General features: G+C 49.9%; 1 protein-coding gene across 2 annotated transcripts in view; it reads left to right on the top strand.

Annotated features, from left to right (window-relative positions):
- atp2a3 (ATPase sarcoplasmic/endoplasmic reticulum Ca2+ transporting 3) overlaps positions 1-27531 on the top strand; it is a 48595-nt gene that overhangs the window by 943 nt on the left and 20121 nt on the right. For both annotated transcript variants that reach the window (XM_077011774.1, XM_077011773.1), the window contains exons 2-8: positions 10968-10985; positions 11797-11879; positions 17312-17416; positions 18143-18281; positions 23225-23305; positions 23569-23654; positions 24837-25301. In XM_077011774.1, the coding sequence (XP_076867889.1) occupies positions 10968-10985; positions 11797-11879; positions 17312-17416; positions 18143-18281; positions 23225-23305; positions 23569-23654; positions 24837-25301 (977 nt within the window). The remainder of the gene's footprint in view (positions 1-10967; positions 10986-11796; positions 11880-17311; positions 17417-18142; positions 18282-23224; positions 23306-23568; positions 23655-24836; positions 25302-27531) is intronic.

The following is a 27531-nucleotide window of genomic DNA, read 5'->3' as shown; positions in this document are numbered from 1 at the left end:
ATAAACCCTTAAGTTATACAGATATGTCCGGAGAAAACCCCACATGTTCCTCGTGAATACTTATGATTTTTCAAAGGGTGTGAACTACTCCTTGTTAAATGGTTCGGACATTGAGTCTTTTTCCATTTTATGATAATTGGCTCGCAGAAGGCGATTTGCCTTTCTGTTATACCTGTATGGAGTCAGTGTGAAAGTGTCCTGCTCATAATGCTTCGACAGACGGAGCACAATTATGTGGACCACGAACCCTTTTATTTCCATATTGCATTTAACTGTTAAAAAACAAACAAACGAAAACCCTCCACGTCGGTGCGGCCACACAGATACCCTCTCGACTGGGAAGTGTGTGTGTTTTTTTCTTTTACAACACACATAGTTAAATGATGCACCTGTGAGTGACGCTGCAGGCGTCAAACTTGTGCAACCCGTTTTCCACTTCCTCACCAGAGGCATCAGAAGTGCTCGCAGAGCAACAGTGTGTTTCAGGTTACATCCTGCTGTCGCCCAAACACGCTGCCCTGACAAACGCGTTCAGATCCTGTGCGCCACGATGTGTGTGGAGTGCTACACTTGTTCAACTCTCTTTAGCATCGCTATAGACGTCCACTGGGTGTTTTTGTTGAGACAGCGCACAGCTGGTCAGCGTGTAGTGTGTGTGTGTGTGTGTGTGTGTGTTTCCATATGGCAGATAACCGCACAAGGCGGCGGACGACTGCGTGTGTCTGTGCGTGTACGGCCGCGTTTTCTTTGTAAACAGTAAGTCATGTGTATGGTTGCTCTTTCCACAGGTCGCTACTTTGAACACACACGCACACAGTGTCTCTCTCTCTCCTTGTAGTTAAAGCACCGTCCTTATCTCATCGCACACACGTACTTCCCCTTCGGTTATGACGCCTCGCCTCGTTCAGTGCACTGAAGGGGCCTCGGCATCTCCTGTACAACCCGCTTAACCTAATTAATGACGAGCCAAAGTGCAAAACTGATCTCAGGTCAGCACTTTAGGCGTGGGAGCGCCGGTCCAGATCCCAGGCTGCAGAAGGTCTATCCCGCCGGGGACACGCCGAGGTGACTTCATGGAAAAAGAAGCGTCTCGCTGCAGACAGGGTCTCTCTCGCTTTGAGCTGTCGACTTCCTGCCACTGTGCGCTGCAGCTGCAGGCCGCAGGGAATACCCTAGCGCGCTCCCGCGCCCTCGTGCGCGACTCCGCTCCCTCCGACTTGCAACGTGGGAACCGCGGCGGCATGTTGGAGATTTCCCTAGCTGCCGGTTTGCTGGGCCAGTGCAGAGAGGAAGGCCGGAGAGGGGCTGCTTTGTACGGGCGGGCATTTTCTACCGCCGTCCTGTTTCCTTAATTAGTCCATTTGCATGAGCCTCAAGCCACAGTCGTGTTTTCTAAGAAGGTTTTGTTTGGTGTTGCAGGGACTTGTTTATATGCATGCGGTTCGAGTTCCAAAGTGCTTGTGTTCAAAGCTGGTGAGGCAGGGAGGGAGAGAAGACACTGTGCGTGCGTGTGTGTGTGTGTGTGTGTGTGTGTGTGTGTGTGTGTGTGTGTGTGTGTGTGTGTGTACCCGGGTGGGTGGGTGGGTGGGCAGAAAACAGATCTGTTCCAAAGCCTTTAGTGATTATTCTTTGACACTCTGACACATCGTTAATGCAGGCAGGCCTGTGTTGTTTACCATTATACCATGAATCATTATTACATATTAGCGCCCACATATATTTTGATCTGTAAACATAGTTATTTGGAGTGTGATTTCTACAAGGACCTTTAAGTGTGTGTGTGTGTGTGTGTGTGTGGACCACCCCCATCCCGACCCCCTTAGAAAATTCTGATATTTTCATGCAAAGTTCCAGCATGCCTGCCAAACTCTACATGTCTGCGTATGACCTGCTGCTGTGAGCAGACGCTGCATGTCCTCCTTGGCGAGTGAACATGGGACCTGGTCCATCTTCCATCCAGTGCCACCGGGAGCAGTTGGTCAGGCCACTCAGCTGTACGCTGAAGTTCGCAGTCGCATTGGCCGTTTTAGTTGAGTTCAGAAACTGTGCGCAAGTAGAGTTAAAACGGATGGTGACATTTGCTCTTTAGTGTACCACATAATGACTTCACCTTAAGCCTTTGCTTCTTAGCTTACTATCCAGTGTGTTTGGTGAGCGTGAATGCATCATTAATGCAGTAGGAGGCTGTAACACACTTCGGGCGGACCACATGAACTGGAGGCGTGTCTGAGCATCTGGCTCCTCCCTCCTCGGGTGCGGCTGCTTTTCAGTTTTTACCACGAGTCTGTGAAATGTATCTTGGGTTTTGGTTTTAGCGTCTGCTGTTTGAGTCTCAGTCATACCGGTGCACAGAAGTAAAATGCATTTGTGTTTGCATTTCCATGCGTGTCCATTGTTGTCGTTGTCATTGTAAGTAAAACCATGTGACTCCAGCTGCTGCTTGGTGCTACCTGAAAAGTTTAATCAAAATAAAAACCAGAAGCATCTGAGTTCTCGTCCATCTTGGTTGTGTCCTGGGCTTCGTCCTCAACTTCTCCTCCTCCTCCACCCGTCTCTGCTCCTCCCTTCTCATCTCAAGTAGGGCGCTCTTAGGAGCTTTGCACCTCTATTCTTGTGCTGTCGAGACACACAGTGTGAATTGTGTGTGTGTGTGTGTGTGTGTGTGTGTGTGTGTGTGTGTGCGCCCTACACACATGCACTTGTAGGAGGAAGCAGAAGTTCTCTGGCTGACAGCAGCTGCATTCTGGGGACTCTGTGCAGAGGATGTTTGTGCACTGCAATGGTTGCGGTGTGAATTTTACACACCCGTCCTTTGCCAGCCGCCTCCGCGTTGAAACGTCTCTGCTGCGTAAGCTCGTGGGTGTCTGCGCATGCCCGGCCACGTGCCCTCACACCGAGTCTCACCCGTCTGTTGATCGCATGTGCCCGCACTTGTGCGGTGGCCGGACGGATCCATCTCCTCTCGTTCTCTCCCCCCTTGCTTCTCCTTCCCTGACCTTGGAATTCTGGGTAATGAAGGGGCGGAGCAAGCGGTTGCCTCCACAGCGCCAGACCGCAGATGCCCTTATCACCACTACATACATCTCCAGCACCAACTGTTGCAGCAGAGCTCTCTCTCTCTCTCTCTCTCTCTCTCTTTCTCTCTCTCTCTTTCTTTCTCTCTCTCTCTCTCTCTCTCTCTCTCTCTCACTGCCGCTGAGCGATAAGGGGAGGAGACGGAAGTCGTGCACTGGCCTGTGGTCTTTTCTGCTGCTGCGGTGGTTGTAGCTACATCAGCTACGTGCCTGCTGTGGTGACGAGGCTCTCCTGGCCGGGTCGGGTCGGGTGTTCCTCCGCTCTCGCTTCTGGGTTTGAAATTGTAGTTTCATTTTGGTCCTTTATTCGGGAGTGGGTGCTGGTGCGGATGTGTGTGTGTGCGCGGGTGTGCACGGGCGGGTGTGGGTGTGTGTGTGTGTGTGTGTGTGTGTGTGTGTGTGTGTGTGTGTGTGTGTGTGTGTGTGTGTGTGTGTGTGTGTGTGTGTGTGTGTGTGTGCGGGTGTGCTAACTTGTCACTCATCTTCACTTGTCACCTCCCACCCCTGCAGACATCACCACCTCCTCCTGGCAAACTGTTGACTCACTGTGTGTGTGTGTGTGTGTGTGTTTTTATGTGGATGTATGAGCAAGGCTGGCACTTGATGTCTGTGCGTACATGTGATATTCATCTTGCTTTCTTAGCACCCATCAACTTGTATGCTATAGCTCACCACTGAATTGGCCTTTGTAATAGGTTCTCTCCTCTCCTCCTCCTCCGCCTCCTCCTGCCCCCTCTCCCCCTCTCCTCCCCTCAGTAAACCATTTGTTGGCAGAGCAGTGGGACTGTTGGCCTAAGGGACAATTTACGCATGCTTGCATATTTTCTAATTACACCCTTTTGTTACTGATGCTTTTGCTTTTGATACCAATTAGTATGCTGCATTAGTTTCCCTTACTGACAGCAATTAACAAACTGGTGTGTGTGTGTGTGTGTGTGTGTGTGTGTGTGTGTGTGTGTACATTCCTGTCCTTTGTGATGGCTTTCCCGTGTGTACAGACACACGGGTGATCCGGGTATTCAGCACTGCCCCCTACAGCAGATCACATTGGCACATTACAAATGACTATCTCTGAGAGCTCATTCCTGACCCATATCCATTCTTGCACAGATGTTATTGAAGACCCTGCCTCTGAGAAAGCACTCGTCTTTTTTACTGTATCATAAACTTGCAATACCTTGAAGGCTCTCTGTATATGGCACTTGTGACCGGAAGGTTGTGGGTTTGATTCCCAGGCCATGACCAAAGTCATTGAACAAGTTTACTCTAGTTCACACTAGTGTGTGTGTTCTCACTGCACATGTGAGTAAATGCAAAGGACTAATGTGGCAACTTACTTAAATCTACAAATATTTTGGATAAGGGGTGGGATGTGTGTCGAGCACTAAAAAGTGACCCAGATGGCAGGCCAAAATATACCAGCATGGTCAGAACATAACAGCTGGCACCTGGTGTGCTGTCAAGCTGTACTTTACTATCACGTTTTAGGACTACACTCAACATTTGGGCACTGATATTATCTGCGATGTGTCTGATGTTGCTTGAACATGTCTGTAGGTGAGTGTACACCTACCTGGAATCAGGAATTCCAGTGGGGGAGGGACCTTCACTTCTCACAGGAACTCGCAGGGTTTTGCAACGCCTTCCCCTCACACGAAGGGAGCATGAGTTTAAAGAGTAGCTCAGGAGACACTGACAGTCCAGTTAGGAAGGGCTTGAGTACACAGCAGAAAAAATATATAAATATAGAATGAGAATGGGACCAGGCCAGCTGACCTAGTTGGTCCTAGTAAACCAAAGTACCAAGGACCTTTGCTAGGCACCAGGCCGTCAGGCAGGTTGGTGCACGGCTTGGAAGACATGCTACATGTCACAGAAGAAGGCCTGGCCTCCTGCTCAACAACTTGAAGCTGCTTCAACCATTTGTATGAACTTTCCATCTACCCTTAGACTGTTTTGCATGTTATTACAAATTAAGTTTTTCATCGTTGAGGGCGTCGCTGGCTTCTCACCTTGCGCTTCTCTCGCTCTCTGTCAGGGGCCTGCTTGACCTCAGATGTGGGGAGGTAGCAGCACCACCCCTCTGTCTGTCTGTCCGTCCCTCCGTCCACCCCTCTGTCTGTCCCTCCGTCCATCCCCCCGTCCCTCCGTCCATCCCCCCGTCCCTCCGTCCATCCCCCCATCCCTCCGTCCACCCCTCTGTCTGTCCCTCCGTCCACCCCTCTGTCCGTCCCTCCGTCCACCCCCCCGTCCCCTTCTCTGCTGGTGTTCTCCCGTAACTCCGTCTGTTCCATTGGGAATGGAGTTATGCCCTGAAGGCTCAAACGTATTGTTTCTGTTTTAACCATCGTGCACTTCAAATTCCATGCATCAAAACATGGAGCTAATGTTTTATATCGGTGCCACTTCATGGCAGGTTATTTACGTTCTTTTGACTTTAACTCTGAGGAGAGGGTCATATGTACTTTATTCTTCTAGCCAGAGCAAACATAAGAACCAGCATGATCACTGTACTTGTTCCTGGGATGTTGGAAGTCAGGGGCGTTGCCTTAGCATTCACTGACAGTATGTGTTAATGTACACTAACCGTCCACCTGTCCAACTGCTCATTAACACAAATGTTGAATCTGCCAATCACATGGCAGCAACTTGATGCATTTGGGCACGTAGACATGGCCAAGACGACCTGCTGCAGTTCAAACTGAGCATCAAAGGAGGAAAGGTGATTTAAGTGCCCTTGTACGTGGCATGGTTGTTGGTGCCAGACGGGCTGGTCTGAGTGTTTCAGAAACTGCTGATCTACTGGGATTTTTATGCACAACCATCTCTAGGGTTTACAGAGAATGGTCCGAAAAAGTTCTGTGGGCGCAAATGCCTTGTTGATGCCAGAGGTCAGAGGAGTATGGCCTGACTGGTTCGAGCAGATAGAACGGCAACAGTAACTCAAATAACCAGTTGTTACAAATGAGGCATGCAGAAGAGCATCTCTGAATGCACAACACGTAGAACCTTGAGGCGGATGGGCTAAAGCAGCAGAAGACCACACAGGATGCCACTCCTGTCAGCTAAGAACAGGAAACTGAGGCTACAATTCGCACAGGCTCACCAAAATTGGACAATCGAAGATTGAAAAAACGTTGCCTGGTCTGATGAGTCTTGATTTCTGCTGCGACTTTTGGATGGTAGGGTCAGAATTTTGCGTCAACAACATGAAAGCATGGATCCATCCTGCCTTGTATTAACGGTTCAGGCTGGTGGTGGTCGTGCAATGGTGTGGGGGATATTTTCCTGACACACTTTGGGCCCATTAGTACCAGTTGATCATTGTGCCGATGCCACAGCCTACTCGAGTATTGTTGCTGACCATGTCCATCCCTTTATGACCACAGTGTACCCATCTTCGGATATCGCGCCATGTCATAAAGCATGAATCATCTCAGACTGGTTTCTTGAACACCACAATGAGTTCACTGTACTCGAATGGCCTCCAAAGTCACAAGATCTCAATCCAATAGAGCACCTTTGGGATGTGGTGGAACGAGAGATTTGCATCATGGATGTGCAGCCGACAAATCTGCAGCAACTGTCAAATCCTGTCATGTTAATATGGACCAGACTCTCTGAAGAATGTTTCCAGTACTTTGTTGACTCTATGCTGTGAAGGATTAAGGCAATTCTGAAGGCAAAAGGGGGTCCGACCCAGTACTAGTAAAGTGTACCTATCATAAAGTGGCTGGTGAGTGTATATGGCCTTAGACATGCTGGCTCTCAGCCTATTTCAACTTTCTGCTAATATTTCTCATGGATGCTGGAATTGACCATACGACATTACATGTGTCCCCGACCAAAGCTAGAGCAGTTAAAAGCTGTTTCTACGGCTAACTTCAGCAGAATCATGTGTTCGCACACACTGTCCTAAAAATGTCGGGTAGCTTTGTGTACACTGAACTGCAACCAGAACTGAACCTTGCCCCATTTCTCTGGTGCTGATCGGTGCGCTGGAGCTGGGACTCGCTGAGGTCCCGTCTGGCTTTGTGCACTGTGACCACGCTTATCCGTCCACCACTCCCGCAGTTTCCCGCGGATCGTTTTGCAGTTTGGCGCACAAGTGGCCCTTTGGGAGAGTCGGGGAGCTCCGACTTTGCATCGCCAACTGCGTGTGTGGGATTATGAGATGGAATTATGAGACAGGATTATGAAACTAATCCCACGTCGGCTGCAGCGGCATTGCTAGCTGTCAGGACTCTGAGTTTAGCGGCATAGCACTCGGAGCTGTGCCTCTGATGGAGGTGAACAACACGTTGACACTTCAGTAGTATACCCTCTGGTATACCTTATTTTCAGCAGTATTCCCTCAGGTATGACTTATTTCAGGCAACAAGCAACCCCCGCCCACACCACAACAGTCCAATAGCATCCAGGGAGGTGATGCCACAAAGCCCGTTGTCATGGCGACTACTTTCAAAAACTATGAATCCACTTGTTTGAGAGAGGAGGGGAGAAATTACGTAATTTAATTTAACATAACTGCAACATAATTTAAGTTAACCATTGGTTCATATTGTAGACCAGCCTACCCTTGTAGCTGGCAGTGTTTGACAACAGTAACTACCGAAAATAGGCGAGATCTGATCTCAGAACAGCTAGTAGGCTACAGGTTAACGTGGTCTTTTTGAACTTAGCCCTTTGTCTCCCACTTTATCTCTATGAAAATTTTAAGTCTGCAGTAGATAATGTTGTATTTGCATACACGGAAATGGGCAGGTGGTGTGGTAGGTTAACATGGTTCTGGAGGGGTGTGGGTGGTGGGGGTGTAGGTGGTGGACGTATGTAGGTGAGCCCAGCCGTTTACTGCTACTTCCTTGGGAATACATGTTCAGAGCACAGTGTTGTTGGCAACAGTTTCCAGGAAGTGTTTCCCTTTCTGCCTGTGCCTGGTTGTGGGTAAACAAGTCAGTCCTTGTTTTCATGAGGAATGGAGGAACATAGTGTGAGAGAGAGAGAGAGGGAGAGAGAGAGTGTGTTTGCGTGTTCGTCCGCACGCATGCGTTCGCACGTGAAGGCGAAGGCCGTCTGAAGTCAGAACGTTGGAATTTGCTTTGGCTGTGGGAGGCCGACTGGGCCCTGATGACTTCGAGGGAAACCCTGGCACATTCCGGGTGGGAAACCCCACTCAGCCCCTCCCACTGTCGCCTCCCTCCCTGTTACCAAGGCGCTCTTTGTCTCCAGGACTCAGACTGCAGCCAGCATGTCTCTCATTAAAAGCCTCACACAAGACGGGAAGCCGTGCTTGCTGTCGATCTCCGAGCCACTCTGTGGTTTGTCATATAAATAGATTAAACTGGTCCTGTATTGGTGGAAAAGGAGCATTGATGCCAGGCAAGTCCTGGGACTGGATGGAGAGACACGCATGCGTGCGTGAACATGCCACTGTGGTGTATATTTCCTTTCCACTGCAACCCAACGGCCACCTCATTCCGCCCTTATGTAACTGCATGTTGGGAGTGGAGCCCAAGGCTAAAGACGTGTAGCGCTGCCAAATGAGGCCACGTCATGGCTTTGCTCGTGTTGACAAACATTTACTTTGCCTGCGCTGCCAAACGTTGAATGTGTTTTGGAGGAACCTGAAGGCATCATGCAGCAGCCTCGTGAATGGAGGACTGCCTGTCCTGTTTCTCAGTGTGTTTGTTGCGTGTGTGTATTCTCCGCGCTCCCACCAACGCCAGCACTCGGGCCCGGGCAGCCTCACAGTGGGGAAACCTTTGGGACCTCAGTATTGACGCATGTCTCCCCTACCTTTGTGGTTGTGTTTGTGTCCGACGGGGTCCTTGCAGGTCCACTCTCTGGGGCCATGCGATCGGCCTCGTGTGGCCATCAGCCTCTGGGTTGCTTCTGTACTGCAGGTCTTCCTGTAGTGAGTTGTTTTGGTTTCTGCTGCACGTGCACCTCAGTCTGCTGCCCATCTGGCACGCGCGCGCGCGTGTGTGTGTGTGTGTGAGAGAGACTGGAAGAACCTGAGTTTGCAGACATTGCGGTATGACCATGTTATAGCTGTCATGGTTTATCTGGTTCATTTGTGATTTGTGAGGAAGAGTGAGGCTGAGATGAATGAATGAAGATGGATGGATAAAGAGATGGATAGATATTGGGAAAGAGGTAAAAAAGAAAAAAGAAAAGAAGCCTTGACTCGTCAGTTTAGTTGGAGGTTTTCCAGTTGGGCAAGAGATGAGAAACGACTGACATTTGCACGTGACCTCACCATGTGTACTTTAGGGTTGTAAATCAAACACTTTCCTGCAAGCCTTTCTGGTTTCAGCTTGATATATAGCAATTTGATTTTGAATATAAACATTTATTAGAATCTTTAATGAAAAATGTATTGAGATAGTAAGATGTTACTTTCACAAGAGAAGGAGTTTGGAAAGTTTTACCTTTTAATAAACGAAAAAAAACATTGCTGTGTAGAATATAAAACAAATAAAGGTACCTGTCTGGGAGCATCGATCGATTTACTGCTCTTGTACACAAGACTCTCTCTCTCTCTCACACACACACACACACACACACACACGTTTTGGGCCAGTTCCAAGGATTTTTTCGCTCATCATGGTTTGTCCGATGCTTCCTGTGTTCCCCCAGAGGACTTCCACGGTGCCTTCCAGCCCTCCACACAAATTCAGAGCCACGCAACGCGTCTTCTGTTTTGGCCTTGGTCCGACACTCTCGTCCCAGGCCGCTTGCTTCAGTGAGATGACGCATGGACGTAACGGCACGCGACCAGTGCTTTGCACAATATGCACCTCCACCCACTTGCACCCAGGTGCACTCTAACACCAGGCAGCCCTTAGCAACCCTGCTCTGCGTTTCCCACTAGCCCGTTCACATCAGCCAGGCTTTGACTAGCCTCCTTTGGGCTGACTGATGCAACAGAAGCAACAGACTTGGTCTTGTCAGATCTTTTTGTTTTTGCCAAGAACTCTCAGTACTGTCAGAGCAGACCCCGTCTTCACGGAAGCCCCCGCAAGTTGTCGGGATAGCAGAGACCCTGTCAGAGGACATGTCGCTTGATCTGGGCCCGCGCCTTCACAACCAGAGTTCCTGACACTTGTTTGTGAGCAGTGTTAAGCAGGAGAGGGCGGGGCCTTGTAGCGCCCAATCGAAAGGCTTTGGGAATATGACTGCAACCCATTAATTTATCTGTTGATAAATTAATTTCAGAAGCCAATATTGAGATTTTGATTGAGTTCTAATTCATTGTGTGGACAGGTAATGGGTCTGTGGTTATGGGGTCAGTGTAGAGTGGGTTTTGCATGATTTCCCTTGGTTCAGATCCTCGGCTAGATCCAGCAGAGCCAGTGGCGTGGGGCCGGCCCCGCTGCTTTTGAAGTGCGAGAGAGCGTGCTTTCTTCAAAGACAAGCACGAGCGACCGTCCTGCCGTAACTCTTCCTGGCCCCTCCCCCGCTTAAGTCGCTCGACAGCTCCCACGCGCTCACGTGGCAGAACCTTCTAGCAATGATTCAGCAGTGTGTAGGCCACATGTTTGATCCGGAGCGCCCGCCTGTTGCACGGCACCAGGCTGGAGGGGGGATCCTCTTTGCCGTAATCCCACAGATAATCCCTGATTTATGGTGGATCACTTTGTGCTGTGTGTCTTTGTATAATTAACTTTCAATCGGAAGATAAAGCAGCTCAGCATAGATCAGATAGATCAGACACAAACAAATGCTGGCAAAAACACCACTGTTTAAACACCCCATTCATTCTGTGACTGGCTTTGCTAATCTTCCCCCCCCTTCTCTCTCTCTCTCTCTCTCTCTCTCTCTCTCTCTCTCTCTCTCTCTCTCTCTCTCTCTCATTCCTCCACGGATCGGCCTGGCGTGGTGGACGAACAGAACTCCCCGCAGAGGAAGGTAAATATTGATCTTTCCATTGTGTTGTTCCTGTCGTGTGTCTCCCCCTGTGAGCTGTTCGGCCTGGCGTTGAGCCAAGGCTGTGTTTCACTACAAAGAGATGCTACTCAGACTTGCAACACAGACACCCACTGCACCTCGGCCATAGGAAGCGGCTCTCGCGACTTCACTGAGATGCACTAAAAATGACCAAAGTACATCAAGATGCTTTTTATGGTATCCAGGAAAATTTGTCAAGTTTCTACAATACAAGCAAAATAAATGGATTTCAGTTGAGGCATCTCCAGAGCCAATTAAGATAATCAGATGCATATATAGCTGATCTCATAAAAACAGACAGACATGCACTGCAAAACCTGGTATGTTTATCTGAAAGACTCCCTTAATGACTAATACAGTCCATGTGTTATTACTGCCCACAGACCGTTACCTCTACCCTCTGTGGAGGAGGGAACCACAATATATCCCCCCCCCCCCGAATAGCCATTTTACATTCTGTGCCAGTTACAGGACCATTGTCTATAGTAGCAGTGCAAATGATCCATTTGAGCCCCAATGATCCTTTTTCCATCTTAATCTCTGGCCCACCATAGTGAGCCCATTATACACAGCTCTGAGGTCTGAGATACCACTGCAGCTGATGGCCGGGCAGACCCCTCCTTCAACCTCTGAACACATGCTGATGGGGAGAACCCAGTTCACCCCATGGAACAAACTGCCTCAAATGAAGTGAAATTAACCCCAACCAGCTAATCTCTCTCTCTTCCTGTCTCCCCCTCCTCCCTCCCTCCCTCTCTATCTCCATTTTTAGGGAAGTCTCTGTGGGAGTTGGTGGTAGAGCAGTTTGAGGATCTCCTTGTCAGGATTCTGCTGTTAGCTGCCTGTGTCTCCTTTGTAAGTACCCGTCAGTCTCTCACTGTCTTTGTTCTTATCCCTCGTTCGTCCATCTTTAGTCCAGCTCTCTGAGTTGGCAGTAACTAACTGGAATTGCATCCCAAGACAAACACATTCACAATCCTCTAAATTGCTTAAGTACGTAATCATGAACATGCTGTGGGCCCTTAATGACCATGGAGGAAAACCGCTGATGGTAATAAAGATGTCTGTCTGGCTGCGTCTGCGTGTCTGTCTGTGTGTATGTCCGTAAGTGTGTGCGCATGTGTGGGGCTGATGCGTGATGTAATGAAGGATGTAGTATTCTTAACTACTCTACTTAACTTTTAAATCCAGTCAGAGGACGCAGGGAAGCTGACCGATTGTCAGCTACATGACTTGCGGCACGCTGGATATTGGGCCAGGTTTTCCGACGAGTACAGACACACCCAAGGTTATAGAAGGAAAAAGATGAAAAGGAAAGATGGAGGGAGGGATTCCCTTCCCTTCCGCTCTATGACATTCCCTCCCTCCGTATCAGAGACCAACCCCGAAGCTAACTGGATTTAGCACGGCACTTTTGAGGAAAGGAGGGGAGAAAGAGCCATTTAAAGTGTCTGTGAACGTTCCACACCGGAGTGTTCTGGACACCGGAGTGTTCTGGACACCGGAGTGTTCTGGACACCGGAGTGTTCTGGACACCGGAGTGTTCTGGACACCGGAATGTTCTGGAGAAGCTTCACAGCCCGTCCGGATGCCACTTGAGGAGTCACCGGGCTTGTTATGCCAGTGGTGGGTGAGCTGCATTAGGGCGGGTTTGACTGGCCCTCCCTGCGTGGGGAGGCCCTCGTGTTGTGTTAATTGAAGACAGAAATGCTCTTGGACCTTGCTGATCTAGGCCACAGACTTTTCCGAAGCCCGACCTCATAAAACCCGCCGGTGGGGTCTGTTTTTCCTATCCGCCTTTTATGAATTCACCTTTTTATGAACTTTCCGTCCGAAGTCGTCTGAGTGAAGGAGATGGAGGGGGCTGAAGAAAAGGGGTAGTGAATTCCTTGAACGCACATGGGCGTGCACGAGCGGGCATGTGTGAACGGTGACCCTGCTTCTTTTCAGCCAGCCAAGAAAGGAACCTGGTGCTGCTGCCATCCGGAAGTGAAAAGGTCGCTGTAGGTGCTGCTGACCTTAGAGGCCCTCGGCTACGCCATCATTTTGTGCTTCTATTAAAGTATCTGGAGACCTCGCACAGCCGTGTTTCAGCTGTTCATAAAAGCGTGTGTGTGTACGCATCCCCTCAGGTGTGTGTGTGTACAGTGTGTGTTCTACAAAAGCAAACACGTGATGGACAGCGAGGGCTGTCGCCCACTCCCTGGACTCATTTGTCTGCCTTTTTGAATATATTAAAATGTTTTACATTCTACTCCCCTGACGTTTTGCATGTTGCAAGGTCAAACGACGCTGGTAACTAGGCATTATGGGAAAGGGGGGAGGGAGGCGGGGGTGCTGCACAAACAGAATTGTAACTGTTTTGAGCGATTTTTCCTTCCAAACTGCGGCTGTTTGGATGTGTGGGCATGAGTCACTCTGGCAGGCAGTGTGAGGCGAGCGCAGCAGTTCCAGAGGAAGACGGCACTCGGGCCGGGCCGGCGCAAACATCCAGTCCCAAACCTGTGCTCTCTGACTCCACACACAGAAAAGTGAGTCAGCAGAAACCAGCAGCCCCACAGTGGCGCTCATGTTCTGGTGTGCAGCAAATCGCAAGGGCCGATGTTTTTCAGGTCCCGTTATGCGTTGTTACCTGCTGCTGTTTCAGTTGCTTGAAAGACTATTAATGATATCAGATATTATATACGAGATCCTCTTTGTCTATGAGCTGTGTTGATAACGCACTGCTATATGAACACGGAGATGGTGTGTTCTGGCCTGGGTGAACACGCATGTGTTGTGTAGAGCGTGTAAAAGGTCACCTGAACAATACGTGCACTTCCTGTGCTTGAAAGGCAAAGAGGATTAGATGGGGCGATGCATTTTTCCACTTGATGGGTGAAGGTGGAAGGTGGCGTTAGGTGTGAGCTGCTCTCTGCAGGGAGAGGGAGGGAGACGCGAGGAGAGGGAGGGAGAGAGGGAGCAGTGAGGAGAGAGAGGGAGCAGTGAGGAGAGGGAGGGAGGGAGGGAGGGAGCAGTGAGGAGAGGGAGGGAGGGAGGAAGGTGTGAGGAGAGGGAGGGAGGGAGGAAGGTGTGAGGAGAGGGAGAGAGGGAGCAGTGAGGAGAGGGAGGGAGAGAGGGAGCAGTGAGGAGAGGGAGGGAGGGAGGAAGGTGTGAGGAGAGGGAGGGAGGGAGGAAGGTGTGAGGAGAGGGAGGGAGGGAGCAGTGAGGAGAGGGAGGGAGGGAGGAAGGTGTGAGGAGAGGGAGGGAGGGAGCAGTGAGGAGAGGGAGGGAGGGAGGAAGGTGTGAGGAGAGGGAGGGAGGGAGAGAGGGAGCAGTGAGGAGAGGGAGGGAGGGAGGGAGGAAGGTGTGAGGAGGACTGAGAAGTGAGGAAAGAGAGGGAGGGATTTGGAAGGAGATAAGACTCCAGTGCATGTTGTATTTCAAATCTGACATTGCTGTGAGATTTATATATATATGTATAATATCCTCTTGACTGTTACAGTATTTCTTCCAAATTGTTGGTTAATATCGCACTCTCTAAAATGGGTGCACTAGAATTTGGACCTATGGGTTATTTCCTACAAAACTATAACCCCAGTTCACCTAAATTATAAACCTTATTTTACTCTTAACCATTTTGGTCTGGAATCTAAAACGGTTCCCTGGTTTCCAGGGATGCATGGCAGAATTGAAGGTGAAGTTTAACCTTCTGCACGCTCGGCCACGTGACACAGTCCACAGAGTTTAGTCCTTCCTACGGCCTGAGCCAGACCCGGTCCCTCCACGCGGCCCTCGGCACTGTCGGCTGGAGGCATGAGGGCGAGTGTCTTCCTCCCTCTTCTGAGTGACTGAGGCTGAGGGAGGGACCTGCAGACTGTTCCAGCCCACTCCACTGGGTGGCGCCTACGTTTCGGGTAAGGGTGTCTGGCGTTTCAGACCCATCGGGCTCTCCCGGTACGTGCATCCCGCTGTGGGATTCTCTTCCTGTCATTTAACCCACCCAGTGGTCTCCTCACGGTGTCTCCCCCCAAACCCCTTTGATAGCCGGTTTGAGTGCCTCGACTCGGTGCCCACCAGTGGACAATGAAATGATGGAAAGAGCAAATCCTGTGAAAAGATGGATAGAGAGGGAGTGTAGGAAGGGAGAGAGAGAGAGCGTGAGAGCACAAAAAACACTACGTATTCATAAAGGTTGAGGTCCTTTCAGGACACAGGAAGATGATTACCCCAGAAATTCCTTTGAGAACAGCAGATCAGCGGGTGTGATAAGTATATTTATGTATGACATTTCTAATCTTTACACCATATCTGCCCTCCCTTCCTGTGGTTCTCCATTTCTGCACTGTCTCTCACACTCTCTCTCTCTCCCTCTCCCTCTCTCTCATATCCTCACATCCTTTTAAAGTTTTTTTGGGAGCTTAACCAGTGACAGAAAGGTCTTTGCTCATCTGATTGGCCGGCTGCCCTGGCTCTAGGCTGGCTTGCAAGCGTGGGTGGGTTACAGGAGTGTGTGACACCAAACCTGCACTGCCTGCCGTGCCGCCGTTGGCTGTTCGACCCAGCTTGCCGGCCAATCACGTTTGCGGCTTTGTGAGCACTGGCTGCTGGGAGCTACTGCCTGGATCGGGGGGCAAATTCTTCTACTTACCTTCACAAAACCTGCTAAACTGATGGACTGAGGGCTTTTGTTGCGTGCCAGGCGGGTCTGCAGCGAGACTATTCCCCTGGGGCTTTCTGGGCAGCTGGGCTCCATGCAAGAGGTGGTACATGAGCAGGATTTTGTATTTCTGGCTCTGTGGCGGGGAAAATGGCAGCGAGTAAAATGTGGACTTAAAGAATGGAAATCTAGAATATGGCACAACCATTTGTAGGAAAACATTGTTTGATGCGTATTCTTTTAATGGTACATTTCTGCATTAAAATGGTGAATATTACAATATAGCTCTGCTGCCATCCAAAGGCAACGACGTTGGCCAAAACAGAAGGAGCATGTGTGATGTAGGCTAGATGTTGAGATATACCTCAGAGTTCTGCTTACAAAAAGTACATACACACATTTCTAAGATACACACAGACCAAGATATCTGTCTGAATTATTGTAAGCATGCTGTGGAAAGGTAGGACTGAAAGGCTATTCAATAAGCTATGCCCCAGTGAGTCTGATTCAGTCATTTGACGTTGGCTGGTGAGGATCACATGTACCCAGCCACTGAGGCTTCTCACTGTGTTGTAGCCTCTTCTTCAGAATGCTGTAGGCCCCGCCCCCATAATGAAGATCATGAATGTCATTGGCCCTTCAAAATATCACCAGAAGAGGTACACGTTGAATGTACCCACTTGTGTTCTATATGTTAAATACGGATGGCTGTACTCTTTGGTTTGTATATTTACACTTTATTTATTGGTATAGAAACCATCAGAAACTGCACAAAGCCTGGGTGTAGCGTTGGACAACGAGTTGTCCTGCTCAACATTTTTCAAAGCTGACCAGATCCTGCAGATTTCTCCTCTGCAACATACGGAGAATACGACCCTTCCTTTCACAGGAAGCTACTCAAGTGCTTGTGCAGTCTCTAGTAATCTCAAAGCTGGACTACTTGCAGGTCTTCCTCTACAGGTCATCAGACTTCTACAACTAATTCAGAATGCTGCACCACAACTGGTCTTCAATCTCCCCAAGTTCTCTCATGTGACTCCTCTGCTACGCTCTCTTCACTGGCTTCCAGTAGTGGCACGCATCAGATATAAAACATTGACGCTTGCTTACAAAGCCAAAAATGGACTGGCCCCTCCCTACATGTCCATGGTCAAAAGCCGATCCGTACAGCGAACACTCAGAACCTCAAGCTTGGCTCGACTCGAAACTCCATGCTTATTGAAGTCTCATTGAAGACAAAGGTCCAGACTATTCTCCATCCTGGCTCCAACTTGCAAAACACTAGGTAGTGACATTGACTCTTGTAGTTTAGTAGTAGTCTGACTCAATGGTGTCTTGAATTCTGGCCTATCTGTACTATCTGTACCTAGGAGGAGTTCTGTGATCAGATGCAAAGCATTTTGTAAGTCGCTCTGGATAAGAGCGTCTGCTAAATGCTGTAAATGTAAATGTGGTATAGGTGCACGGAATATCCTTGGAGTCCCACAGACCGATATGAACGTCTCGTATCTTCTCCCTAAGTCTCGCAAAGGAGTCTGTGGGTGCACTCCACACAGCTCACCCTGGAGTGAGGGCTGAGGGTGCACTCCACACAGCTCACCCTGGAGTGTGTGCTGTGTCATCAGAAAGTCTGGTGTTTGTGTGTCAGGTCCTGGCGCTGTTTGAGGACGGGGAGGAGTCCACCACAGCCTTCGTGGAGCCCATCGTCATCCTCCTCATCTTGATCGCCAATGCAGTCATCGGAGTATGGCAGGTGGGTGTGTGTGTGTGTACCTTTTGGGGGGGGAGATGTAGCTTTGGGGTGTGTGCGTGCGCGTGTGTGTGTGTGTGTGTGTGTGTGTGTGTGTGTGTGTGTGTGTGTAATATGCCCTCCTAATGCACAGAGAAACCATTTTGTGTCATTATGCTAAAAGCCAGATCCCCCTGGTCATTCTTGTTCCTGAACGTGCCAGTGGGCGAACGTGCCAGTGGGCGAACGTGCCAGTGGGCGAACGTGCCAGTGGGCAGACGTGCCAGTGGGCAGACGTGCCAGTGGGTGCTTCACGTTAACATTCTCATCTCCCAATTGGTAATGGTGCTGCACAGACTTGGCCATGCTCCAGTATCTTTATGGCTTTATGAAAACAGTTGGGCCAGAAAGCAAACTTTACACGACGACGTCTGACCTCATGTTTACCAGGCGCTTAGAGGGCGGGGCTCAACAAGGCCTTATGCTGAATAAGAAATGAAGCTCCTGTCTGCGAGGAATTGGAACGGCACTACTGTGATGTAGTGAGCGTGGGCGGAGTCGCCGGGTGCCCACGTCACGCCACCCACGTCACGCCACCCACCCGCACTTCAGGCTGCCTCTACCGGGATGTACTGATGACACAGATCATTGAGCAGTTGAGAATAGCTGCGCTGAATAAAATGTGGTGTGTGTGTGTGTGTGTGTGTGTGTGTGTGTGTGTGTGTGTGTGTGTGTGTGTGCGTGTGACAGGAACGTAATGCAGAGAGCGCCATTGAGGCGTTGAAGGAGTACGAGCCCGAGATGGGTAAAGTGTTCCGCATGAACCGCAGGGCTGTCCAGCGCATCAAGGCCCGTGACATCGTGCCTGGAGACATCGTGGAGGTGGCTGGTAAGAGTGGGCACGTTCTCCTCATGTTCTCACACACCGGGTGTTTACCTGCAGCTTCCCCCTGTGGGGGGGGTGGGTACGTACGTGTGTGTACGTACGCGTGTGTGTGTGTGTGTGTGTGTGTGTGTGTGTGTGAGCGTGTGTGTACGTATGTGTGTGCGTGTGTGTACGTATGTGTGCATGCCCCAACAGCAGAGTTGAAAACAGAGCAGGAATATCCCAGACTGCTTTATGTAAGTGCGCTTCCTGCAGGAGGATACCTGGCAGAGGTGTGTGTTGTGTACATGCCCAAGAGCTACAATGATTCCCCCCCCCCTCCTCTCTCTCTCTCTCTCTCTCTCTCTCTCGCCTGCTTCCTCCTGCCTTTCCATATGCTCACTCCTACCGTCCACCACTACCTGGATGCCTGAGATCACCCTACACACACACACACACACACACACACACACTCACACTGTGTGCCATGTGTGAAAACACGCAGCTAAAAATAGACCTCACCTTTCTTTATTTTTCTCCAAACACACAGCCACATGTATACACACACACCCATACATGTCCACACGCATACACACACACACACACACACACACACACACACACACACACACACACACACACACACACACAGGGATGCCCACTCACACGCTTCTCCAGAAGCTGTAGGCAGGATCTCGCTTTTAAAATGATTGACCAACTCATCAGCGATCTCCATTTCACCTTGAGGAGACCAGCAAGAGGCAAAGAGAGTGAGACAGTCCAAGAGTGAGACAGGGAGGAGAGAGTGAGACAGTCCAAGAGTGAGACAGGGAGGAGAGGGGGAGACAGACCAGTGATGTGCAAGCAAGACCAAACAAACATTAGCAAGAGAAAGAGAAATAGAGAAATGCGGGCTGTTACCTGTCCCTCTGTTGCAGGAAACAGTCTCTCTTTCTCATGGGGCCGTCCCTCGGAACTGTGCTGAGACAAGCCCACATTCCAGAGGCAGCGTACCCTCACACACACGCGCACACACACACACACACACACACACACACACACACGCACGCGCGTACACACTTATACACTGTCCTGAAGGCCCGTCACCACAGCAATCAACCAGACTCCCCTTACCTGTGTTGGGCAGGGGCCTCACCCCAGGGGTGCGCTCACTTCTCACCCAGACGTTCCCTCTGCAGAGGTCAAGCACCCTACACACTACATTCTGCACCCTACACACTACACCCTGCACCAGGCACCCTGCATGGCCTCGTGAGACCTTCCTGGGGCGGCCTTTGCTTACCTTGTCACCTTGTCTATCTTGAGTGATCAATTTCAGTGACAAACTCCATGATCGTTTACACGTGTAAACGTGCATCTTGGTGCACGTCCCAGTCCATGTAAGGGACTTTGACCCTGAACAGTGAGGATGTTTGCTGGACCCCGGGAGGGGGTGAACAGTGAGGTTGTTGTAGACCGTACACAGCGTGTCTTGATTTACACTCAGTCTTTGTAGACGCCTTGCGTATCATTCGAAAATGAAAGTGTGAATGAAAGAAAGGGGTGTGTGTGTGGGTGTGTGTGTGTGTGTGTGTGTGTGTGTGTGTGTGTGTGTGTGTGTGTGTGTGTGTGTGTGTGTGTGTGTGTGTGTGTGTGTGTGTGTGTGTGTGTGTGTGTGTGTGTGTGTGTGTGTGTGTGTGTGTGTGAGAGAGAGAGAGAGAGAGAGAGTTGACTGAAGATGATTTCAGACCTGTCTGCTCAAATGGCCGTTTGTCTTTATCAAACCCCATCTCTCCTCTGACATAATCTAGTTGCTAAGCACAAAAAAAACCAACACAAACACTGCCAGTGAGTCGGTGAGGGGGTGAAATATCTGTCCCCAGAGAACTACGATGAGGTTCAGTAAACAACAACCACAGAAGGGAGGAGTTCTGGGGATTCTAAACGCGAGCCATTACCGATAGGTAACTAAAACAAACTGGCGATCCACAACAAACTGCGGCATGGAGGAAATCTGAGATATGTCCCACATCCATGCATGCCATCATTTGATAGGCCATCGCCCCCCACCTGAATGTCCTGTCAAAGCCCCAGAATCACCTATGATTGGGCGAGTCTTCCACTGGAGCGCTAAACGGTGCGACGAGTGTAAATGTGTGTCGGTGCTCGTTCGCGGAAACTGTTGCTATTATTAACGAAAATACGCAAGTGAGCTGCATGTGTAAATCTGTTGGCGCGGTGGGTTTCCAGCAGGAGCTCCGAGGACCCGTCCAGCTCCGCCCCCGCCCCCCCACCCCCCGACCCCACCCCCACCCCCCGACCCCGCCCCCCACCCCCCGACCCCACCCCCACACTCCCTCCTGTTTGGTTCGCGGTCCACCATAATGGAACTTTCCTCCCGGCTCCCTGTTTTTCTGGCAATGATAACGCACCACTACTGGCCCAGCAGAGCCAGGAAGGCCGGGATCTACGAGGCTTGAGCGAAAATGTAGGGATGAGGGTTTTCCCACAGGGATGAGGGTTTTCCCACAGGGATGAGGGTTTTCCCACAGGGATGAGGGTTTTTCTGCAGGGATGAGGGTTTTCCCGCAGGGATGAGGGTTTCTCCGCGGGGATGAGGGTTTTTCTGCAGGGATGAGGGTTTTCCCGCGGGGATGAGGGTTTTCCCGCAGGGATGAGGGTTTTCCCGGACGAAGGTGTAGTGACCTCGCTCGCTGCCTGAATGATGTGGGTGCGTAGAAGCCTTCACTCCCAGGCCCACTTGCTTTTCTTCCAAGTCCTGTATGATGAGGTTTTCAGCCTTCACTGCCTTTCCAAAAAAAAAAAAATCCCCTCTGACTATCATTGCAGGGAAAATCCTATTAACGTCTGCGCTAGTATACGCCCAGCCCTAGTGTCCCCGCCCTCACGCCCAAAAAAGGGCAAAGCCCACAGGCGTCCTGCGTGGGTCTCGCTCCGGCTGCACGGTTCCAGTCGGCTATGGGAGCGCGGCGGGTCGCATTAGCATTTAGATGGACTCCGGAGTCGCTGGTGCCGGCTGGTGCGCTGACGCGAGGGCGGCTCGGGGAAGACGTCAGGCGCTGGCAGGCAGAGCGAGAGATGAGGGGGAGAGAGAGAGAGAGAGAGAGGGGGGAGGTAGAGAGTGAAGGAGAAGGTGTTAAAAGAGACAGAGGGAGATGACGGAGGGAAGAAAAGAGAGAGGGATGTGAGGAGGGTGGCCCGCTCTTATCAGTCCTGCCTCTCTACCCCACATGCTCGGGGGAGCGTCGCTGGGGCAGAAGGTGTTTTGAACTGCCCTTTAGGAGAGGGGCAGGACACGGAGGTTGAATTAGGGGGACAGTCGCCATTGATGAGCACGGCCCACCCGGCCCACCCGGCCTCGCTTAGACACATCTGCTCGTGCGTCAGTCATCGAACTGCCTGCACCGTCGCCCTGTTTGAAGCTGTCTAATTGCAACAGGCCATCTGGAAGGTTCCGGGACGTCATTAGGCCTGACCCTGGATCAGCAGGAGATGCGGCGCTTCTATCGACCATGGGTTTGACATGTCACAGGGTGTGTCACGAGGCTCTGGAACGTTAACACATTTCTAAGTTTATCAGACAACACCCCCCCCCCCCCCCACCCCCCCCAAAAGACCTATTACGCACACTCTATGGGGAGATGGCTGTCATTGGCCTAGGTCGTCTGAAGGTCAGCATGGGGAGCTATTTCCACATGGGGGGCTAATCCATCACACCTTTTGAACCAAAGAGTTTGAATGTAGGAAACGTTTCAGCATGTGAGCACTGGTTCAGGATAGAGATAAGAGGCCTTATGTAAGCACACATAATCAGGGAAGGTACAGAGAATCCATCTGTGACTGTTCTTGCACATAACCGCAGGAGGCTGAAGGATGTCTTTTTAAATGTAAAAAATATATAAACTTTAAAAAAAAACTTTTTAAACGAGAACTATATTTGGTGCTCTATTTAAGTTTTCAAAGCACGTAGAATGACAGAGCACCGTTCCAGAAATCAGGAAGACAAAAAAAAACAACAAAAAAAAAAACAGATATTGACTGTGCTTCTAAACACCCTTCTAGATGCTCTCTGCCTTGTTTTTCTCCCTCCAAAAGTGGACATCTCTCTCTCTTTCCCTCTCTCTTACTCTTATGCTCCCTCTCATGCTCGCTCTCTCTCTCTCTCTCTCTCTCTCTCTCTCTCTCACTCTCACTCTCACTCACTCTCTTGTGCTCTCGCTCTCTCTTGTGCTCCCTTCATCATGTTCTCTCTCTCTCTCACTCTCTCTCTCTCTCTCTCTCTCTCTCTCTCATGCTCTCTCTCTCTCACGCTCTCTCTCTCTCGTGCACCTTCCATCATGCTATCTCTCTCTCTCACTCTCTCTCTCGTGCACCTTCCATCATGCTCTCTCTCTCTCTCTCTCACTCTCATGCTCCCTCTATCATGGGCTCTCTCTCTCTCTCGCTCTCTCTTTCTCTCTCTGCGCGTGTGTGTGTAATGCTACACTGTGGGATCGATTTCCCCCTCCGTCAACTCTGTATTGAGCGGCCTCGTGCCGGCTGCCTGCGAGGTGCAGTCTTCAGGATGGCAGTGAGCCGCCCACCGCCATTGAATGTTTATCCGGACAGTGAAGCCAAAGGAGTAGAGGACAGTGTGTGGTTTCAGGGGGTTGTAGACGGCAGGCTTTCTCTCTCTTTCTCTCTCTCTCCTTTTCTCTCTCTCTCTCCTTTTCTCTCTGTTATCTCTCGAAGTGTCTGTGGGGCAAGTGAGTTGTTCTGCCCAATGACTGATTGTTATGCCTTTCCATCAATACTTTTTATTCAGAAATGAGCTGTTGTTAATAACTATGATGTCCTTCCTCCCTTAGTTAGCTGGGCTATGTTTTCTCACACAATGCTGCTTGGTTCATAAATGCTCTCTCATTGAGTTTGGATCAATGACACATGCTCTTGTGTGTTTTTCCTAGTTGGGGACAAGGTGCCTGCTGACATCCGAATAGTCACCATAAAATCCACTACGCTTCGAGTGGACCAGTCCATTCTCACAGGTACCAGTGCTTTCTGGGAAATCTAGTTTTTCAAAACTGTGCTGGTTGACTGATATAAATTCTCTGTTGTGTTAATTGGATGTTTACTACTACTTTTTTTGTTAACATATGGATTTGTGCTGCTTGTTTGTTGTTTAGAACTGTTCCCAGACCTGTATTGTAAACTATTAGAGATTTCCAGCTGTTCTTAATCTGCTACTGTTTCGAAACACGTGCCACTTTCCCAGTACATACACTGCTACATCTTGTGTGTGTTTTTACAGGCGAGTCCGTGTCCGTCATCAAACACACTGACCCTGTGCCTGACCCTCGAGCTGTTAATCAAGATAAGAAGAACATGCTTTTTTCTGTAAGCATTTCCTCCCTGTTCAGAGTTGAAGCTACATACGTGTGCTTGCGTACGAGCGTGCACTTGCATCACAGACCGTATGTACAGTCTGGGTTTAGCACTGCAATCAGGTGACTTTTGATAAATGAACAAATATTTGTTTCTATGTCTTTCTGCATTAACAGGTGCACTGCCAACATACTCACTGAACATACAATTCATCGCTCAGGAATAAATTGCGTCATGCTCCATTATTTAGACACGCACTACTTTCTCTCCCCCACTTTTACATAATGTTCTTGTAGTTTGATATGCAGGTGAAGTGTTCTAGGTTTCTCTCCATCTTCACATTAAAGCTGTGCGCTTGTTCTGTGTGCCGCCTTCTCCTCCCAGTTTCCCAGTTGGACTGTTTTTTCTTCATGGAACACCTCCCACCCACTCATATCATCACAATCAAACCCGCTCAGATCCTGCATTACACAACTCCATTACAGAGTGCTCTCTCTCTCTCTCTCTCTCTCTCTCTCTCTCTCTCTCTCTCTCTCTCTCTCTCTCTCTCTCTCTCTCTCTCCTCCTCCTCCTTCCCATCTCTCTCTTCTCCATCCCTCCCCTTCCCTTACTCCCACTTCTGCTTTCAGAAAGCATTAGGGTGTAGCATAAACACTACACTTAAATGTTCTTGCTTGCTCTCGGTCTAAATACATAAAGGTCTTCCTCCACTCTCCGGCTTGCGCTGGACTTCCTGAGCCAGGATTACCCTTCCTGAGCCAGGATTACCCTTCCCTGCTCTGTCTGCTCAGGACAGGGTTAATCATGGCTGAGGGAACACCTTTAATCTCTTGAACCGGCAGCACCGAGTGCACTTCTGTTTAGCTATTTAGCCCCTAAACCAATTGGGTGCTTTTTATAGTCTGGGTTATGCATTTCCCAACACATCATCCCTCTTCAAGATAGCCTCTCCTGGAAAAAGCTACCTAATAATGTTATGGCCAGCAGAGCAGGCTGTGTGAACGCAGGTTCCCAGTGAAATATAGTACTAGGAATTAATGACACTGCTGTTGTTTCCATATAAGTGGAATTTGGAAAGTGTAAATAACCCTTGGAAAATGCTTTTTCAGATGTATTTTAAATTGTGTGTGTGTGTGTGTGTGTGTTTAAACCACATGTACGTTGTCTGCGTACACTACTCCTCTGTGGCTACAGGGCACCAACATCGCGGCCGGACGTGCCGTGGGTGTGGTCGTCTGCACCGGCGTCTCCACGGAGATCGGCAAGATCCGTAACCAGATGGCGTCCACGGAGCAGGAGAAGACGCCTCTGCAGCAGAAGCTGGATGAGTTTGGCCAGCAGCTCTCCAAGGTCATCTCGCTCATCTGCGTGGCCGTGTGGGTCATCAACATCGGACACTTCGCTGACCCGGTGCACGGCGGTTCCTGGGTCCGCGGTGCCATCTACTACTTCAAGATCGCCGTGGCGCTGGCCGTGGCCGCCATCCCCGAGGGCCTGCCCGCCGTCATCACCACCTGCCTGGCGCTGGGCACGCGGCGCATGGCCAAGAAGAACGCCATCGTTCGCTCGCTGCCCTCCGTCGAGACGCTTGGCTGCACATCAGTCATCTGCTCCGACAAGACGGGCACGCTCACCACCAACCAGATGTCCGTATGCAGGGTGAGCGGCGTGTTTGGGGCGGGAGGGGGCGGGGCTTGGCTGTATTCGTGCGACTGCATCTCGCCATCACGGGGTGGGGAGAGGGGGGAATGCCGGCATCTCGTGCAAGGGTTCGTTAGCAAGTTATCCGAACGGAAGCTCATTTTTCTTGCGCTGTCATTGTTAGGGTGCCTGGGGGGGAAGGTTCTGTGAAAAATAATGAAGTCAAGCAGTTGCTACTAACTTTATTAGAAACCCTTCTGTCTTGGAGCCTGTGACGAGGCAGATGCCTCAGGCTGTTGGCCTGGTGGGTCGGGGTGTGTCGGGATGACAGGACCCCGCACAGCTCAGTGGTGACACAGCTGTGTGGAAAATCTCACAGCAGCTCTACGTCCTCAACTACACCACCATGCTGGTGATGTCAGGCTAGACGACCACTGACTGCAGTCCGTAAAATGTTCACCTGTAAAATAAGACGGTGATTAAAGGGGACCTGTTGTACCTTCTTTACCCACAAGTTAACATATTTCATAAAGACCGCAGGGAACTGTCTGACGTGCTTTCGTAAGAATACCATAAGGATCACGGCTGGTGCACATGATAATGAGCCCCTGCTCAATCCCACCCCCTTTCTGAGCCAACACGACTAAGGTTTTGTGACTGAGTGTGAACCACGGGGAGAAATCAGCAGTGTAACCATATACGTTTGAACCTTGAACAAGTGCAGTTTTATAACATTCTAACTGAGACATGCACAATAACACACTCACACCTGCACGAGTGTTTGCCAGAGTACAGATGGATGTAACGCACATTTTCCACTAGTACATCATGCTAAGGATTCTAAACCCTGATTAGATACCTGATTAGATACAACAGTGTTGTAACTTTTACTCTTGTATGCTGATGAGATGAAGCTGAACGAATGCCGTTAACATTAGCACACGCATTATTATTGTGGATCATGTAATGGCAATACCATTCTTATAGAGGACTATATCGGATATGTTACCTCAGTTGTTACTGCTAGCTAGTGCTAAGTAGTCAGTGAAACATATAATTATGTTGTGAATACTTACATTGCCCTCTCATGGAGTTTTGCCAGACACAGACAGTTGGTATTGATCCCTATTTTAATATTTAATATTTTAAGTTTTATTATGTATTCCAGTGTTGTACTGACCCAGACTGGAAAAGCAGAAAGACAGGTAATTAGTTCACGTGTCATGGTTTCTGATGACCGTAGTCCTGTCATTCCCCTCTGATGTGTTTGGATATGTTCTGTCAGCCAGCAACACAGTCCTTCCCATCCTTGACGCTTGGCTTCTTAGCCTTTAGCTTCTTAGCATAATGCCAGTGGGTCCAGCACTTGTGAGAAGAAAAAATGGTAGTTCTCAGGCTGAGGGTCAAGATGCTCACCCTCCCGGTAGGGTGTACTCAATACGGAATGGCTTGTTTCAGCTCTGTGTTTCCATTGGGTCTGAGCGGTGACCTCTGACCTCACCCTTGTTGTTTGCCTTTGTGCACCATGTGCTGGTCTCAGCTACTGCAGCCTCTCAGATTCCCTCACAGCCTCTCCCAGACACGCCGCTCTGAGCAGTGGTGCTATTTTCGAACGCCGACCAGCTGCTTTCCCGGGGCCCGCAAACGTTCCCGCAGAGGCGGGACATGCCCACGGAAGCGGGACAGGCCCTTAGCTGCATTCTTGTCTTACTGTTATAACACCTGCTGCTTATAACACCTGTTATTACATTATATATCCCTCTAATCAAAACCTCACTCAGTCTGCACCTGTGACTGTCACTACATATTGCGATAAACCACAACCCAGGATTTAAAACTCCTCTAAATATTGACCTGCGATACATTGACCAATATAAATATATATATATATATAAATATAAAGATTGCTGTGATTGGTCAAAGCACAATCATGGGTTGGTCAGGATTCTTATCAGTTCTTCTCAGAGAATCCATTTGAATATCACTGATCTGTGATGCCTGTGTTGCTGCAGCCAGTTGTGATGGGACGGATAACGCCACAGCATGGTGGCGTGTACTTCCTCGTGTGCGTGCACGCGCGAGCATGTAGGACCTGAACAGACGGAAGCACGCCTCTGCACTCCACTCTCCTTATTTCGGTTCTGCTCAGGAGATTGGCTCCTCGCAGTTTCTGTTCCTTTACACATGACATGCTTCTCCCCCAGTACCCCTCCCGCTACAGTCTGAATGGAAGAATCGGGGGGAATGT

The sequence above is a fragment of the Brachyhypopomus gauderio genome, chromosome 7, assembly GCF_052324685.1.
Source record: "Brachyhypopomus gauderio isolate BG-103 chromosome 7, BGAUD_0.2, whole genome shotgun sequence".
Lineage (NCBI taxonomy): Eukaryota > Metazoa > Chordata > Actinopteri > Gymnotiformes > Hypopomidae > Brachyhypopomus > Brachyhypopomus gauderio.
The sequence above is the reverse complement of the archived record's forward strand: the minus strand, read 5'-3'. Positions and strand labels throughout refer to the sequence as shown.